The sequence below is a fragment of the Bos taurus genome, chromosome 17 (genome assembly GCF_002263795.3).
Source record: "Bos taurus isolate L1 Dominette 01449 registration number 42190680 breed Hereford chromosome 17, ARS-UCD2.0, whole genome shotgun sequence".
In the NCBI taxonomy this organism is placed as follows: domain Eukaryota; kingdom Metazoa; phylum Chordata; class Mammalia; order Artiodactyla; family Bovidae; genus Bos; species Bos taurus.
This window is the reverse complement of record NC_037344.1, coordinates 71,752,856-71,768,641: the sequence shown is the minus strand read 5'-3', so window position 1 is coordinate 71,768,641 and position 15,786 is coordinate 71,752,856. Positions and strand designations below refer to the sequence as shown.

General features: G+C 63.3%; 1 protein-coding gene across 2 annotated transcripts in view; it reads left to right on the top strand.

Annotated features, from left to right (window-relative positions):
* Positions 1–15,786, top strand: part of BCR (BCR activator of RhoGEF and GTPase) — an 86,808-nt gene that overhangs the window by 27,069 nt on the left and 43,953 nt on the right. Inside the window, exons 1-2 of one of the 2 annotated variants that reach the window (XM_024977858.2) lie at positions 12,330–12,414; positions 12,956–13,122. In XM_024977858.2, the coding sequence (XP_024833626.1) occupies positions 12,390–12,414; positions 12,956–13,122 (192 nt within the window). In that variant the 5' untranslated portion in view covers positions 12,330–12,389. Of the gene's footprint in view, positions 1–12,329; positions 12,415–12,955; positions 13,123–15,786 lie in introns of those variants that run through there. The other variant, XM_024977857.2, reaches the window with a different exon arrangement.

The following is a 15,786-nucleotide window of genomic DNA, read 5'->3' as shown; positions in this document are numbered from 1 at the left end:
TTCTGCCAGGCCCTGCTCTCTGCCCCTTGAGGCGCTCGGCATGTTCAGGCAGCTCCGGGACTGCGTGGCTTTTGGCTTCGAGGGGACTTTTCCAAGCTCAAGGTGAAGATGTGTACACAGCAGGCCGCTCCTTGCTCAGAGTGTCCTGTCGCTCGGGCGTATGCAGGGCCGCCTCCAGTCACCACCCGCCGGACCTGCGCCTGGTCTCCAGGCAGGTCTAACGTCACTTCCGCCAGACCTGGGTCTCCGGACTCACTCTTTCTGGCCCCTTTCAGGTGGAAGTGAGGGTGCTGGCATTTTCATGGTAAACCTAACTCGAAAGATAAAACTGCCCATCATGTACGTACAGCCATTCTGCTGGGGCCTCTGCACCTCTGCTTTATATCCTGAACAGAGTGTGGGGGGGTCGGACACCTTGTTTCTGCAAAGAGCCAGCTGTTAAACATTTTCAGCTCTGCAAGCCAGGTGGTGTCTGTTGCAGCTTCTCAGCCTCACCAGCCCAGATTGAAAGCACCTGTCTGTCTTGCGGAGAGTGCCGCGTTCCAATAAAACTTTATTTACAAAAAAGCGAGCCGTGGGCCGGACCAAGCTGTAGCTTGCTGACCCTGGCCCCAGTAACCAGGAGGGGCGCCACCTTCCTCTCCTCAGTTTCATAACCTGGCTGTTCCTTGCCGTCACCATAGACCGAGGAATTTGTCACACGGCTTGGTCGCCTCTTCATCTCTGCCAAGAACGCACTGAGACAGGTGACACGCCATGAGACAGAGACGTCCGCGGCCTCACGTGCACTCACTCTCAATGGGAGAATGACTGGGTCCTGTGGGAAGAACGTTTTCTAAAGGGAAAATTCACGTCAGTCATGGCAGCACAAGGCCTGATCCAGGATCTTGATTCATACGTAAGGAGAGATTGTGCTGGAAAACAGCACACGGGGCGCCTGAAGGAAGTGAATCACGGAGCCTGAGGAGGCGGCTTGCAGGGTTTCTCAGGAGACGCCTCGCCCTGCCCTGCCCGGGGAGGGGCCCCACTGCAGCGGGGCCTCCAGGTCCCAAAGAAGGAGAGCAGGATGTGGGCCAGGAGCCTGCCAGCCTGGGTGGAGGCTGTGTTTGTGTCGGCCTTGCTTGCCTGGTTCCAGAGGGCTCTGAGGCAGCCGTCAGAACTGGCGTGGCGTGAACCAAGACCACGGCGGGGAACCGTGAAGGCCCGAGGAGGGTCTCAGGCCCTTGGGGTGCACCAGCCGCACCGACGGGCCCCCAGGCTTCCTGATGGCAGAGCCTGGGAAGGTGGACGCGACCCGCATGCCCGCTGTTGTTGGGGGCGGGGGCAGCTGGGGTGCAGGATGACGGGGCGGCTGGCAGTCGCACACCCTGGCCTCCTTGAGACAAGGGTTCTCCCCCAACCCTCCAATTGGCTGGAGCAGGAGACCGTAGAGGCTGAAAATGAGGACCCTGGGTCCCCCTGGCTGCCTCACAGACTCCTAGGGATGCCCCCCCAAGGGAAAGCCCCGATCAGCCACCAGCACAGACGGGCAGGAAGGCGCTCAGACCACACCCCTGAGTCCCTGGCGTGAGACCTGGGAGCTGGGGCCCTGGAGTCTGACCTTTGACCTGGCAGGGGTCGTGGCCAGCTGGCTGCCGGCCTGGTCAGAGAAGCAGGGTAGGAGGGTGTCCACCGAGTGGGTGGAGCCCGGAGGTGCACAGAGAAGAAGCCCCAAGTAACACGCGTATGCGTTGCCCTGGGCTCCCGGCCCACCTTTGGTCCAGGCCCTTCACGGTCACGTGTCCCCCGTGTGTGCACGGAGGGAGGGTGCCTGAGACTTGGGGAAAGCTGCTTTCCCTCACTGCTCCACACGTGGCTCGGGGGAGCTGACCTTGGGCCCGCTGCAGGCAGCCAGGCTGCCGGCCCCCTGATGCCCAGTCTCCGAGGGCACCGTCTCCACGCACGGACGCCCAGAGGACCAGCGAGGGCTGGGCTTCAGCCCCCTGCCCTGGGCTCATCACCGGGGCGAGGGGACCCTCCCACCCCGATGAGTGAAAGGGTCATCCCTGGGCAGACCCAGCACCATGGCAGGTGGGCAGGTGGGCCCCCTCGCAGCCTCTGCCCACCCTGCGGATCACAGGGTGGCTCAGAGTCAGGGATGCCCGATCCTGCCAGAGCCAGAGGTGAAGCTGAGCCCAGGAAGAGCAGCATCCACCCCATGGGCTGCCAGCCGCCACCCGCAGTCTCCCGAGAGCCCTGCAGACAGGTAACCAGGTCAGCAGGGCTGATGCCCGCTGGGAGGCAGCCTGGGTAGGAGTGTCCTGGGGACCCCGGGGCGGGTGGTGCCCAGCGCAGGAGTGACTGCGAGGCGGCAGGTGCCCAGGGCTCCGCACCCACATGTCTTCCTGTAGTGCAGTCTGTGCCCGAGCGGCCCGTACAGGCCACGGGCTTCCTCTGAACTGGGCCGGCAGCTGAGATAAGGGCACCCGGGCACTCGCTCTGGGCGGCCTGGGGCCAGGCACCAGGGCCTCTGCCCCTGGGAAAGGCAGGGCCAGGCCCCACTCCAGGGCCGTGGAGGAAGAGGAGGCGAGCCCTGGGCGGCTGCTGCGGGAGAGGGTCCAGCGGGGCCTGCAGACCCAGCGGGGTCTCAAAGCAGGTTCGCAGCTCCTGGCTGGGCGCCCAGGCCACCAAGGGGGGCCCTGCCGGTCGGTGATGCCCCCCGCCCCCAGACCACAGCCCGGTGGCTGGTTCCCCATGGCCGTGCCCAAGACGCCGGCAGTGGGGATGCGCTGTCCTCTTGGCCCTTCCTCCCGTTTCCGAGCCGTCGGCCAGTTCCTGTCGCCTGTCTGTCACTTCTCCCTGAAGCCGGGCCCTGTACCCGCTCCCCTGGAGTGACCGTCACAAGCCGGCCGCAGTCCAGCTCCTCACCCAGACGTGCCGCCAGCGTCGCCTGCCCCTGGGCCCACCCTCACGACCTCCGCAGCCCCCGGCTCTCCCAGCAGGACTGCGGCCCCCTGCTGTGTTCCGGCACGTCACCCTACCCGAGCGTGGGTCCCCTGAGGCTCCGACCCCTCCTTCCGTGGGGGTGTCCCTGCTGGTTCCTCTGTCCCACCCGGCCCTCACCCCTGGAAAGCCCTCCGGTCTCCTCGGCAGCCCTCTCTCCGCTGGCTCTGCTGCACCTCTTCCAGGCCACAGGCTGTGTCTGCTCAGCCTCCTGTGGGTGCCCAAACAGAACGACCGCAGGCTGTGGCTCAGACGACAGATGTGAATCGTCTCCAGTTCTGGAACAGAGGCAGGGCAGGGCCAGGCCCTCTGGAGGCTCTGAGAAAGTCCTTCCTCCACGCCCAGCTCCGGGTGGCCCTGTGCACCCCTTGGCTTGTGGCCTCACCCTCCCAGTCTCAGCCCCTGTTTTCACTTGGCCTCCTCCTCCTCTGTCCTTCCCAGGGGACCTGGCATCTGCTCCCTCACCCCGTGGTTACTTCCTGGGGGAGACTTCCTTCTCTGCTGCCCACCTAGGGGGTCCGGCTGCCCCTCGTCGGTTGCCTCGCCACACGATTCCTGGGGTTCTGCGGCTCTCAGGGCTGGGGCTGGGTGCCCCTGCCATCCTGCGTCCGGCACTGTGCCGGCCCGAGGGACAGGCTGCTCAATAAATGTTAGTTTGATTGTCTGGAGCCAGACTGCGCAGTGTCACAGAGTCAGGCTATGCAGAGTCCGGGTCACGGCTCGGCCAAGGGCTGCGGCTGCTCCCAGCTGGTCCTGCAGCCTCTGTCTGGGCCCGAAGCATCGGTGACCTTCCACCTCCCACCCCCCGGGGGATCTGGGAGCCAAAGGCACAGTTGGGTGGGTCCTCAGAGACAGAGGAAAGTCTTCTGATGATATGGTGGGTGCTGTTCGGGGCATGTGGGCTTTGGTGCTGGAAGGCCAGCCAAGTTGACCTGATAATTTGGTCTCCACCCAGCTGGGTGGGACAGGCTGTTGTGGCCTCACCCTCAAGAGCTCAGCCTGGCTCAGGGCACCTGGGGCTGCCTGGAGGGTGGGGCAAGCTCAGGCCCCTCCCAACTGCGTTTTCTGGCCTGGGGGCAGTCCATAGCCAGCCTGGGGCCTTCTGTGCCTGGCAGGGAGTTGCCAGGCTGGTTCACAGTCTGGGTGGCTGCCTGAGGGCTGGCAGGGCTGGCTCCTGGGGTGCCCTCTCTGCCCCTCCTCCTCCCACAGAACCCCGCTGGGCTACAGGGGCCGACTGGACAGGGGCCATCTCTCTGGAAAAGGATGTTGACCCGTGTGGTGTGGCTGCAGGAAGGGACAGCTGCCAGCCTGCCGGTGGAAGAAGGCAAAACAGAGGAACCACCCAGCCGCGTCAGAACGCGCAGCCCCGGCTCTCTGCCCGTGGTCGCTCGGGGTCCCGGTGCCAGGCCGTCCTGACGTCTGTCCGGAACGACGCTCTAGCTCGTCAGGAAACAGCTGGATTATGTTCCCAGGTTCCCGGTTTAAGAGGCAAAAACAGTTTTTCCGTTTTGTACGATGGAGATGAGATTATGTAACAGAAGAGGAAAGGTTTTCACGTGAACGGCTCAGGGGTGCAGTGTTGGGCAGCCAGCCGCCTCCCCTGTCCACTTCCCAGTTTCATCACCCCAAGGAAGCCCCACACTCCCCGGGCACCTGCTCTCTGCCTCTGTGGACCGGCCTGTTGTGGACGTTTCGTGTACATGGGGTCAGGCCGCTGCCTGGCGTTTGGGGGCTGCCCTCACTGGGGCTCAGCTGGTGAATCCGCGTGCAGTGCGGGAGACCTCGGTTTGATCCCTGGGTTGGGAAGATCCCCTGGAGGAGGGAAAGGCTACCTACTCCAGTATTCTTGGGCTTCCCTGGTGGCTCAGCAGGTAAAGAATCCGCCTGCAATGCGGGAGACCTGGGCTCAGTCCCTGGGTTGGGAGGATCCTCTGGGGAAGGGAGAGGCTACCCACTCCAGTGGCCTGGCCTGGAGAGTGCCATGGACTGTACAGGGCACAGGCTCCCAAAGAGCCAGACACGACTGAGCGACCTTCACTTCACTTCCTGCCATAAAGCTGGGGAGGTTCATCCACGCTGTGGTCTTCCTAAGCCAGTAATCTTCCTTCCTACGGATAGACCACTTTGGTATGTCCATGTGTTTATCAACAAGTCGGGGTTTTTTTTTGTTCTGTTTTTACTAGAGTATGATTGATTTAAAGTGAAGATGGCAGACGGTACAGAATCTGCCTGCGACGTGGGTTTGATCCCTGGGTCGGGAAGATCCCCTGGAGAAGGAAATGGCAACCCAGTCCAGAATTCTTGCCTGGAGAATCGCATGGACAGAGGAGCCTGGCGGGCTGCAGCCCCCGGGGTCGGGAAGAGTCAGCGGCGACGGAGCGACTGGCGCTCTCAGGTCGTCGATTTACGAGGTCGTGTCGGTCCCGGGCGTACCACAGAGGCGACTCGGCTGAGCTTGTACTTGTTTATTCTGGTTTATAATCGAATCCGTCCCTTGCTCTGGCGGTGCTGGGGCTTCGTTGCCGAGCGTGAGCTCTTCTCTGGTGGGGTGAGCCGGGCTCCTCTGGCGCGCAGCCTTCTCCTCGCGGCAGCTTCTCGTCACGGGCACGGCCCTGTGGTTGTGACCCACGGGCGTGGCTGCTCTGAGGCCTGTGGGCTCTCCTGGGTCAGGGCTCAAACCCGCGTCTGCTGCGTTGGCAGGCGGGTTCTTTCCCACTCGGGACGTCCCTGTGTACTCTTTCGGGTCCTTTGCTCGTCCAGCTTGTCACGGAACATTGGGTCGAGTCTGTGCTCTACAGCAGGTCTCGGTGATCTCCAGAACATTGAGTCGAGTCTGCTCTACAGCGTCTCGGTGGTCTCCATCTCATAAGGCAGAGGGTGCGCGCGCACGCCCCAGGCTTCTGACTGGTCCTTCCTGACCCGTTCATCCGCTGATGGATGCCTGTGTTGTTTTACATTCTGATTGTTCTGGAAATGTTGCGAAAGAACGGGTGCACGTTCTGGTAGTAAGTTTCGGTTTGGACGCCTGCTTTCACCTGAGTTACACATACCCAGGACGTTACACATGCCCAGGACGAGAATCACGGAGTCACGTGGCTGCCACTTTGGCTTTTGAAAAATGCCTTTGCTTTGAAGTGTTTGTAAGTTGACTGAACTGGGCAGCTCACACAGACAGACCCGGACGCAGTTCCTCTCTCTCTGGGACTCAGTGTCCCCGTCTGAAAAACAGGCGTCTGGAAGTTCCTGCCTCCTAAGGGGACGGAGGTGGGGGGGGATTCAAGGAGCTGATATGAGTGGCCAGCCCTGTGCTTGGCCCAGAGGCAGTGTAGGGCAAAGGTCAGCGGGAATTTTGCAAAAATACCCACTTGTTACATCAAAGATGTGAGAGTTTTCCACTGTTTGGAAAACTTACTTTCCTGAGCAGCACAGGCATTCCCTGACTGTGCTCTAGGCGCTGCCACAAATACAGGAGCCAGCCTGGACCCCGAATCTGCTCTCAGCGCATGGGACAGCGGGTTGCTGCTGCTGCTGAGTCGGTCAGTCGTGTCTGACTCTGCGACCCCAGGGGCTGGCTGTAGCCCGCCAGGCTCCTCTGTCCGTGGGCTTTCCCAGGCAAGAACACTGGAGTAGGGGAGCCATTCCCTCCTCTAGAGGAGCTCCCCCACCCAGGGATGGAACCCGAGTCTCCTGCACTGCAGGCGGGTTCCTGACCACCGAGCCCCCAGGAGGGCTCAAAGCAGAGGATGACTGTGGGTGCAGGGCCAGCTGTGTCCCGTGGGGACTGTGGGCCCCTGACCCCCCACACCCCGGCTCTCTGAGCCTCTCTCAGAGGAGCGAGCCGACCTTGCAGGGCCCCCGCCCCACCGCTAGCCACCGGGAATGCGAGCGTACCCAGCCCCGCACCGCCAGCACCGGGCTGGGCCAGGGGCCAGGACCGCGGGCGGGGTGTGGGGCTGGGCGGGGAGGGCGGAAGCCTGAGGGGCCTGGTGGAGCGGTTCTCTGAGCTGACCGCCGGAAGGAAGCGGCCGTCTGAGCTGCTTTTACCTTTGTGAATAAACACGTCCCGGCTGGGGTCTTCCTGCTGCACACCCCAGCCCTTGTGTCTTCCTGAGCCCGGGGGCGTGTCTTATCAGCTGGGCCGCTCCCCGCACTCTCTCCTTCCCTGGTGTGTTCTGGGCAGGAAGGCCACGGACCTTTGCTCCCCCAACCGAGGGCCGCCCACCTGCGGACTCGCCCCGGTGGCGCGTTGGCCTGAGGGCGGGACCTAGGCTGGGATCCGGAGGCCGCCAGGCGACCCAGGCTGGAGCTGGGGACGCTCCAGGCACGTCGGGTCCAGGAGGCTCCCCGCCTTGCTCGTCCGCCCCCAGGACACGAACGGCCATGGTCCGAGCTCCGTTTTGCACATGTTCCCGCGGAACCCTGCGGCGGGGTTCCCAGGGGGCCGGGCAGAGGCTTCAGAGGGGGTCTCGCTCCATGTGGAAATGGGGAGGGGCATGTCGAAGTTCCTGGGGCTGCTGGTGCTTCCCGGGCAGCTGTGGCCGGGCTGTCTCAGGCCAGGGGGCGCAGCATCTGAGGGCTGCAGGCACGTGCTGGGCGGTTCCCGGGAGTGGTCTGCGATGGACCAGGTCCTGCCCTCGCGCGGGGATCGCACCCAGCCCAGGTGGGGGGTGTGCGCGTGGGCGGGGGGCATGCAAGCCCAGCGGAGACAGTGGGGCTGTGTGACGCCCGGATCTGCTCTACAGAGAAGGCCCAGCCTTCCCTTCATCGTCTTTATTGCTGAAGGAGCTCACAGGTTGGGGGTGTCCTGGAGCCCCGATGTCCCTCACCCAGGCCTCTCTCCGCCGCTCAGGCAGCACCCCCTTGGATGTTTCGATTCTGTGCTCATTTTCTGCTGATTTCTTTTTACTTTTTACTGTAGTGCGGCTGCGTTACACTGTTAGGTTCCTGCTGCCCAGCAAAGTGAATCAGTTCTACATAAATATCCGCTGTTTTTTAGATTCTCTCCCCACGTAGGTCATCACAGACTCCTGGGTAGGGTTCTCTGTGCTGTCGAGGAGGGCCTTGTGGGTTTTGTGTCTAAGAGGCCATGGCGTGTATATGTCAGTCCCAGTCTCCCAGCCTGCCCCCCGCCCCCTTGGTAACCACAGGTTTGTTCTGTAAACGTCTGTAACTCTCTTTCTGCTTTGCCAAGAACTTAATCTGTGCCCTTTTTCTAGATTCCGTGTGTCTGCGATACTTGTTTCTCTCTTTCTGACTGACTTCACCCCCCGTTCCGTGCTAGTTTTGGCTGTGATTGCCGAGGGGCTGCTAGAGATGAGGCCCCTCTCGTCCGCTCCCCCGACATCGCCAGGGGGATGGGCAGGGCGGCAGGGCCCTTAGGCACGTGTGTATCTGTGTGTGCGCTCGGTCGTGTCCGACTCTTTGCACCCCGTGGACTGCATGTAGCCTCACAGGCTCCTCCGTCCATGGAATTTTCACGGCAAGAACACTGGAGTGGGTTGCCATCTCCTCCTCCAGGGGATCTTCCCCACCCGGGGCTGGAACCCGGGTCTCGCGTCTCCTCCACTGTCAGGAGGGACCCCAGGAGTGTGTGCCTACAGTCAAGTCTGCCGCTTGAGTGCTTGTGCGTGTCCAGCACGGAGGCACGAGGCACGTTCTCATCGCTGTGCAGCCGTCCCCGCTGTCCAGCTCCAGGAGTCGTCTTCTTCCTGAACCAGACTTCACCCTGTTAAACTATATCGCTCCATTCCCTTCTAACTGCCGCCCTGGTAACCCCTGTTCCTTGTTCTGTGTATACAAGTTTGTTTGGGGACCTCATAGAGTGAGCACTGAAGAATTGATGCTTTTGAACTGTGGTGTTGGAGAAGACTCTTGAGAGTCCCTTGGACTGCAAGGAGATCCAACCAGTTCATCCTAAAGGAGATCAGTCCTGGGTGTTCATTGGAAGGACTGATGCTGAAGCTGAAACTCCAATACTTTGGCCACCTGATGCAGAGAGCTGACTCATTGGAAAAGACTCTGATGCTGGGAAAGATTGAAGGCGGGAGGAGAAGGGGACGACAGAGGATGAGATGGCTGGATGGCATCACCGACTCAATGGACATGAGTTTGAGCAAGCTCTGGGAGATGGTGAAGGACAGGGAGGCCTGGTGTGCTGCAGTTCAGCCCGTTAGTTCAGTCGCTCAGTCGTGTCCGACTCTTTGCGACCCCATGGACGGCAGCCATGAAATTAACAGACGCTGCAGTTCACGGGGTCCCGAAGAGTCAGACACGACTGAGCGACTGAACAAGAGCAATGCGGTCAGAGGGTAAACCTGCCTTTCCGGGCCTGGCCGGGGTCACTCAGCCGCGTTGCTGCCGGCGCTGGACAGCCTTCCTTTCTAAGGCCGAGCGGTGTCCGCTTTGAATCCTGTGTCTGTCGTCCCTCAGCGGGCAGGCGTGTGCTCCCGCCCGTTTGGCCGCTGTGAATGTGGGCCTGCAGATACCTGGGCGTGACCCTCCTTTGAATTCCTCCTAGTCCATACCCGGAAGCGGGGTTGCTAGATCCTGTAGGTGTTCTGTGTGTGACGTTTTGAAGGACTTTTTTTTTTTTTTTTAAAAAAAAAAACCAGTGTTGCCCTTCAGGTGTAAGAAGGGGACGGGAACTTGGCACCCCCCGGACTTACTCCTTTGCCTTTTCTGTGGGGTGGGGAGGCAGGCTGCCTTTTCTCCAGGCGTCAGAATGGATTGTAGATGCGCAGAGTGCTGGGCTGCTTGCCTGCAGAGGAGGTTTCAGGTTTCACTGTGTAAACGCTTTTCCACGCTTTTCCACACTCAGCTTTTCCACACTCAGCCAGAGCTGTGACTCAGCCCCATTCCGTCCCTCCTCCTCCTCTCCCCACTGTGAGCTGTTCAGCTGAGCCTCCTCTCTTGCCTGGTGGTTCAGCGGTAAAGAATCCGCCTGTCAATGCAGGAGACACCGGTTCATTCGGTTCGATCCTTGGGTCGGGAAGATCCCCCTGGAAGAGGGAATGACAACCCACTGCAGTTATCCTTGTCTGGAAACCCCATGAACAGAGGAGCCTGGCGAGTTACAGTCCAGGGGATCGCAGGAGTCAGAGGAGTGGAGGGCATGCCTTGCCTCTCGCTCTGCTGTGGTTCTGGGCAGACAGCGGCCTTTCTCATCCCGAATCGTGCCTTACACTCAAGACGGGGGAACGTCGGGTGTGGAAGCTGCAGAGCGAGAGGAAGACAGGTCCCGCGTGTTGCTTAGAAGCGGGAGGCGGGGGCGAGGGGCTTTCCTCCTGTGATACGCTTGCATCAGAACAGCCTGGGACGGGGTGGGGAGGGGCAGTCATCAAAATGAGGGGTGTCAAGTCCAGATGAGCAGGGCGGCAGACTGAGCCCTTGGCTGAGGACACAAGGGGTGGCCGGCTGGCCACGACCGAGGCTTGATGGCACTGCTTCCCTTAACCAGTGTCCACTGGGGAGATGTGTGCAGAGTGGGGAGACGGCTGGGTTTTCAGTTTCCAGGGCACCACCTTGTGACCCCTGGCGTCTGGCTGCAGACCTGGCCCCTCGGACTGGCCTGGCCGGGCGAAGCTTCCACGGCAGCACCGACAGCCAGCCCCTCTTGACACGGGCCAGCGGCCCCTCACCGAGGACTTCGGTTTACACCGGGCTTTAGCCCTGATGCTGTTGTGGAACCAGCACGTGAGGAAGTCACACATGTGAACACTTGCGGTTCTTGAGGGTGAGCCCTGGGGTCCCAAGCCTGACCCTGATATCCCGAGGTTCTCACTGGGGATTCCGTGTTGACTTGACCTGGGACGTGAGCTCAATGCGTTCACAGGCCTGGAAATCAGGTGACGCTCTCGGGTCATGTTCTTCCACAAAAGGAAGAATATGGTAACTTTTTACAACATGGTTATTAAAAAAAAAAAAGAAAAGCTGAAGGTTTCTTGGGACGTGTGGACGCTGGCCATTCTGCGCTAGCGGGGAGGGCTGGGCGACAGGGACGTTTCAGCGCCAGGCAGGCTCTGTCCGTGGTCTAGTTTCTGGGCCCAGTTTCATGTCAGCGAACCTGAGACGCGGATGGCTTGGGTGACCGGCGCTGTCTCAGCTGTGTTGCCACCTGGGTGGAACCGGAGCCTCTCGAGTCTGCGACCTTCCTCCCCGCCCCCCCGCCGGAGGACATTTATTTTCTTTAAAAAAAAAAAAAAAAATGTGATTCCAGAAAGAAGAGGAACGCAGGATCAGACTTGTTTGGGGGGTGGGTGTGGACCAGGGTTCTGTGCCCCCTGCCCCCGCCCCGCCCCGTCCTCAGGAACGCTGAGTGAGAGCTAGCTGGGCCTTTGGGTCTTCTCAGGAGGCAGTGCTTGACTATGGCCTCGGGCTGCCCCCTCAGGACGGTACAGAACCCACCGTCCAGGGGCTTCCCTGGTGGCCTCGTGGTTAAGACTCCGATCTCCCAGTGCAGGAGGCGTGGGTTCCATCCCCGGTCGCTGAACTACGATCCCACATGCTGTGATGTGCGGCCAAAAATAATAAAAATTGAGACCCTAAAGTCCAAGGGCCGGAGGGTGACACCCAGCGCAGTGATCTTGGTCCCTGAAGCCCCTCGGATAGTGGATTAAGAGGTCCCAGGGTGCCTTGGTGCAGCCCGCAGCGTCCTCTGCGGCTCTCGCCCCAGAAGCGGCCTGAGGACCGGGACCCTCCTGTGGACCCACAGGCAGAGCCCAGCCTGGCCCTGGTGACGGGCCCCCGAGTGCAGACCCCAGGGCCCCAGGCGCAGCACCGGGCCGGGGGGCGGCGGGGCAGGCTCTCTGCCCTGGCTGGAGCCCCCGGGGGTCCTTCGCAGCCACCGGGGCCCAGGCCACCCCCTGACTCGGTCAGTAGGTGTGGGGCCCGCCTGGGGTACGCTTTCTGAGCCCCTGGGTGATGCTGGCGGGTAGCCAGGGCTGAGGGCCCCTGTTGGAGGACGGTGACCTTCCGGGAGCGGAGCTGGAGGGGTGGGGCGAGGCAGGGGCGGGGCAGGGAGTGGGGACTTTGGCCTGCAGGCGCCCGCAGCTCGGTGGCCCGTCTCGGCCTGCAGCTCGTCCCCGCGGCGCCCGTGGAAGGCAGTGAGGCCTGTCCTCTGCTCTAGTAGGCTCCGGAAAGCCGGTGCCAGGCACTGGGCCCCACCTGGCCGGGTCGGTCCGGGTGCTGCCAGCACGCAGAACATTTGGTGCCGGAAGGTGTCGCCACCTGGGGGCTGACTGCCCTGGAGGCCGCCTGTGCCGTCACCTTGGGCTGCCAGTGGGTGCGTCACGGTGACGTGACCGAGCCCCGTTGGGATGACCTCTTGGAAGGCCCGGGCGCCCTTTGAAAGGAGGAGTGGACGGGCGGCCGTGACGTGAGGCTGGAACGGGCCGGGCCCTTGCGGGCTGATGGCCCAGCCAGGGAGTCCGCTCGGTAAGAACGGCTCTGGGAAGCGGGCTCTGGAGCCCATGTGGCCTGTGATCTGTGGGGGCGGGGTGTGGGGAGTGCTGACTGGCGCCTGAAGGAACAGGGTGTCGGCTCTGTGGTCAGGTACCGCCCCCTCCCCAGTTTGGGGAGAGCTTGCTGTAGGACAAGCCACGCTCTGCTCGTGGGGACTCTCAGCTGGGGGGCAGGGGGGCACAGCCTGTCTCCTGGCCTTGCGCCTGGGTCGGTGGGGTCACTTAGGATCCCCCCAGATGGGGCTGAAAGACGTCCCTGGACAGCAGGACTCTAGCATTTGGGGTCCACCCTTCAGGCCCCACTGCCCCCACCCGCGGGGATCAAAGGCCCAGCCTCACGTGTGGGGGGGGGGGCGCCCCACCCCGCCCACCTGCAGAGTCAGCTGTGAAGGTGAGGTCCGGCTCTACGAGGCCCCTGTTCCAGGCCGCAGGGGACAGGTGGGGTGCCATCCCCCCAGGCTGACAGCCCTCGGCCCCTCCCTGCCTCTGACGCCCCTGCTTCTCTGCACTTGCAGATGCGTTGTTCGGGACGCCACCGGGGTTCGGCTGTGCCTCGGATCGGGCGGAGGAGCCGCGCCGGCCCCAGGACGGGCTGCCCTACATCGATGACTCGCCCGCCTCCTCACCCCACCTCAGCAGCAAGGCCCGGGGTGGCAGGGACGCGGCGGAGCCCAGCAGAGCGGTGAGTCGGGGCGGGAGGGTGGGAGAGGGGGCCGCCGAGGGTCCAGTCTCCCTGAGGCCCTCGTCCCGGATCTGGGTGCATGGGGCGGGGGGGGCGGGCGTGGAGGGCGGACGCGGGGGTCCCGGGGGGCGGAGGGCAGACGCGAGGGTCCCGGGGCTCTGTCTCGGCCGGCAGGGTGCACGGCAGGTCGGGTCCAGGCCCCCCCCCCAGCACACTAGCCCCCACTCTTGCCCAAGGAGCTGCTGAGATGGCTCACCCGCTCTCTGGGGTCTTTCTCTGGGGGCCTGCCCATCTTTAGTGACCCTCCCGCCATCCCCTCTGCTCTGTGATGGAACTGAGGCCCCGAGATCCGTGGCGAGTGGAAGCTGGCACCACCCTAGTGCCCTCCCTCGCGGGCAGTGGCCGTGAAGGCCTGACTCCCGGTCCTCGTGGCCTCACGCCTCAGGCCGGCGCCCCCAAGGGGCGTCAGGGCCCGGCCGGGCACCTGCTTGACCTCCCAGGCCCACCCTGCTGGGCTGAGCGCGGGTGTTGCCCCCGATGACCGACACCTCCCTCCTCCCACTCAGCTTGTTTCTGGGGCGTCTCCACCCCGGATTTAGCAATGAGAGCGAGGGCTGAGGTTTCCCCCGTGGCTGGGACCACATCTCCTCACCACATGGCCCCCCTGTGGGGCCGGCGCCTTCACTCAGGACTGCCGTTTTCCTTTGGCTTCTGTGATTTCTGGCTTCCCTGCTGGCCTAGACGGTAAAAACATCTGCCTGCAGTGCAGGAGACCTGGGTTCAGTCCCTGGGTCGGGAAGCTTCCCCTGGAGACGGGAAATGGCCACGCGTTCCAGGATTCTTGCCTGGAGAATCCCACAGGTGGGGGAGTCTGGCGGACTGCGGTCCGTGGGGTCGCAAAAGAGTCCAGACGTGATTGAACCACTGACACTTTGGCTTTCCCCCTGCCGGGCAGGCTTCTCCCCCTGAAACGGGGGCGGTAGGTGGGCGCCCGTGTGAACGCATGCCTGCCTGGTGCGGCTTACCCACACGGCCAGCCCCGGCGTTCCGTAGACGAAGAGACCGAGGTTCAGAGGGGCAGAGTGACTTACTCGAGGCCACACCGTGGCGGCTCTGAAGCCTTCCCCGCCCTCAGCTCAGCCATTCAGCCCCTGCCCTGCCCTTCGTGAGGTCTCCTCTCTCACCCTGCCTTGCGGGTGTGACTTGGGACAGACGAGCATCCTAACGGCCGATCCCTGGACTCGGGACGGTCCTCCCTGTCTGTCTGTGGTCCCGGAGGGCTGTCTTCCCCTGGCACGTGACCTCCCGCCCCTGCCCGGGCCCCTGCCCTCAGGCCCCCGGCACGCTGACTTGGGGTTGTGCCCCCCACCATTTACCCCCAGTTGGGGGCCCACCTGCTGGGGAGCCTGTCCAGACCAGGAGCCCTCAGACTCATCTCGCCTTACACGCACGGCGAGAGGGCTGCACCTGCTTGTCGGGCCTGGGGGCTCCAGCCCCAAGCGGGCACCTGGCCCAGGGGGCTTTCAGGAGGCACCTGGGGGAGATGGGGACGGGACCGGATGAGGCATGCGTGGTTTTGTTCCGGAAGCCCCGTGGTCCAGGGCTCGAGGCCCCGGAGACCGGCAGAGAGCTCTGGCTTTCTGGGGCCCTGTTGGCCACGCAGGGACACTTCCCTCTTTCGTCTCTGATTGTGGGTCTGAGGACGATGCGGCTGGGGCTTCCTGGCGCCCACAGGAAGCGCTGTGGTCTTGCGGTCGCCCGATCCTCCATCTGCCAGGGCCAGGGTGCCTGCCCGTTCCCCTCAATCCCGCCCCTCCAGGGTGGGGGCCGCCGAGCCTGGGCCCTTTCAGGGTGGCGGGTAGTGGGGGGTCAGGAGGACCTTCCTGGGGACCCATGGCGATGCGGGGGTTCGCTGGCCTACTGGGGGTGCAGGTCAGCTCCAGGAACACATGCCCGCAGGGTGAGTAGGGGTTCCCGGGGAGTTGCCCGGGGCACTGGGGGAGGAGCCAGGTGGGCAGTAGGGTGGGTCCTGTGACCCGAGGAGGCTGTCCCGGCGCAGAGCATCAGTGAGCACCTCCCTCCCGGTGCTCATCCTCAGAGGGGCCGCTGGGCGTGTCTGCGTTTCCCTGGAACGACGACTGTGCAGTGCCAGCTGGGGACCCAAGTCCCGGGCGAGTGCCAGTGGACACACGTCCCTCGTCTCCGCGAGGGACAGCGAGGTTACGCGTTCGTCAGCCCCTCGAGCAGGCTCCCGGGGAGCCCGGACCAGGGCCTCCGGCCAGCGCGTCCGGGGTGCAGACGAGCGTCCAGGCGTCACCCCAGCTGCCGTCCTGGGAGGGGGTAGCCTTTGTTCTGCAGCCGCGCTGGCCAGCAGGCCGTGACTGCCCCGGGGTTGGGGTGGGGGCCCTGCAGCTCTGGGCCTGGCAGCTGGCTGGCGGGCTGCCCCTCTGCTCCCCTGGCTCCCTCCCTCCGCTCCCCGACCTTGTTGTCACACTGGGGGTGGTTTTTTTTTTTTGCTTTCTTGGCCACAGGGCTTGTGTTGTCTTCCCCTCCCGCTCCCGGGCAGTGGAGGCCTCTTTCCTCCAGCTTCCTCCTGCCCTCTCCGCGTCCCGGGCGCCTGCACACACCCTTCCCAGAGCCTGCGCGTGTGCAGAGCAGGTGTGA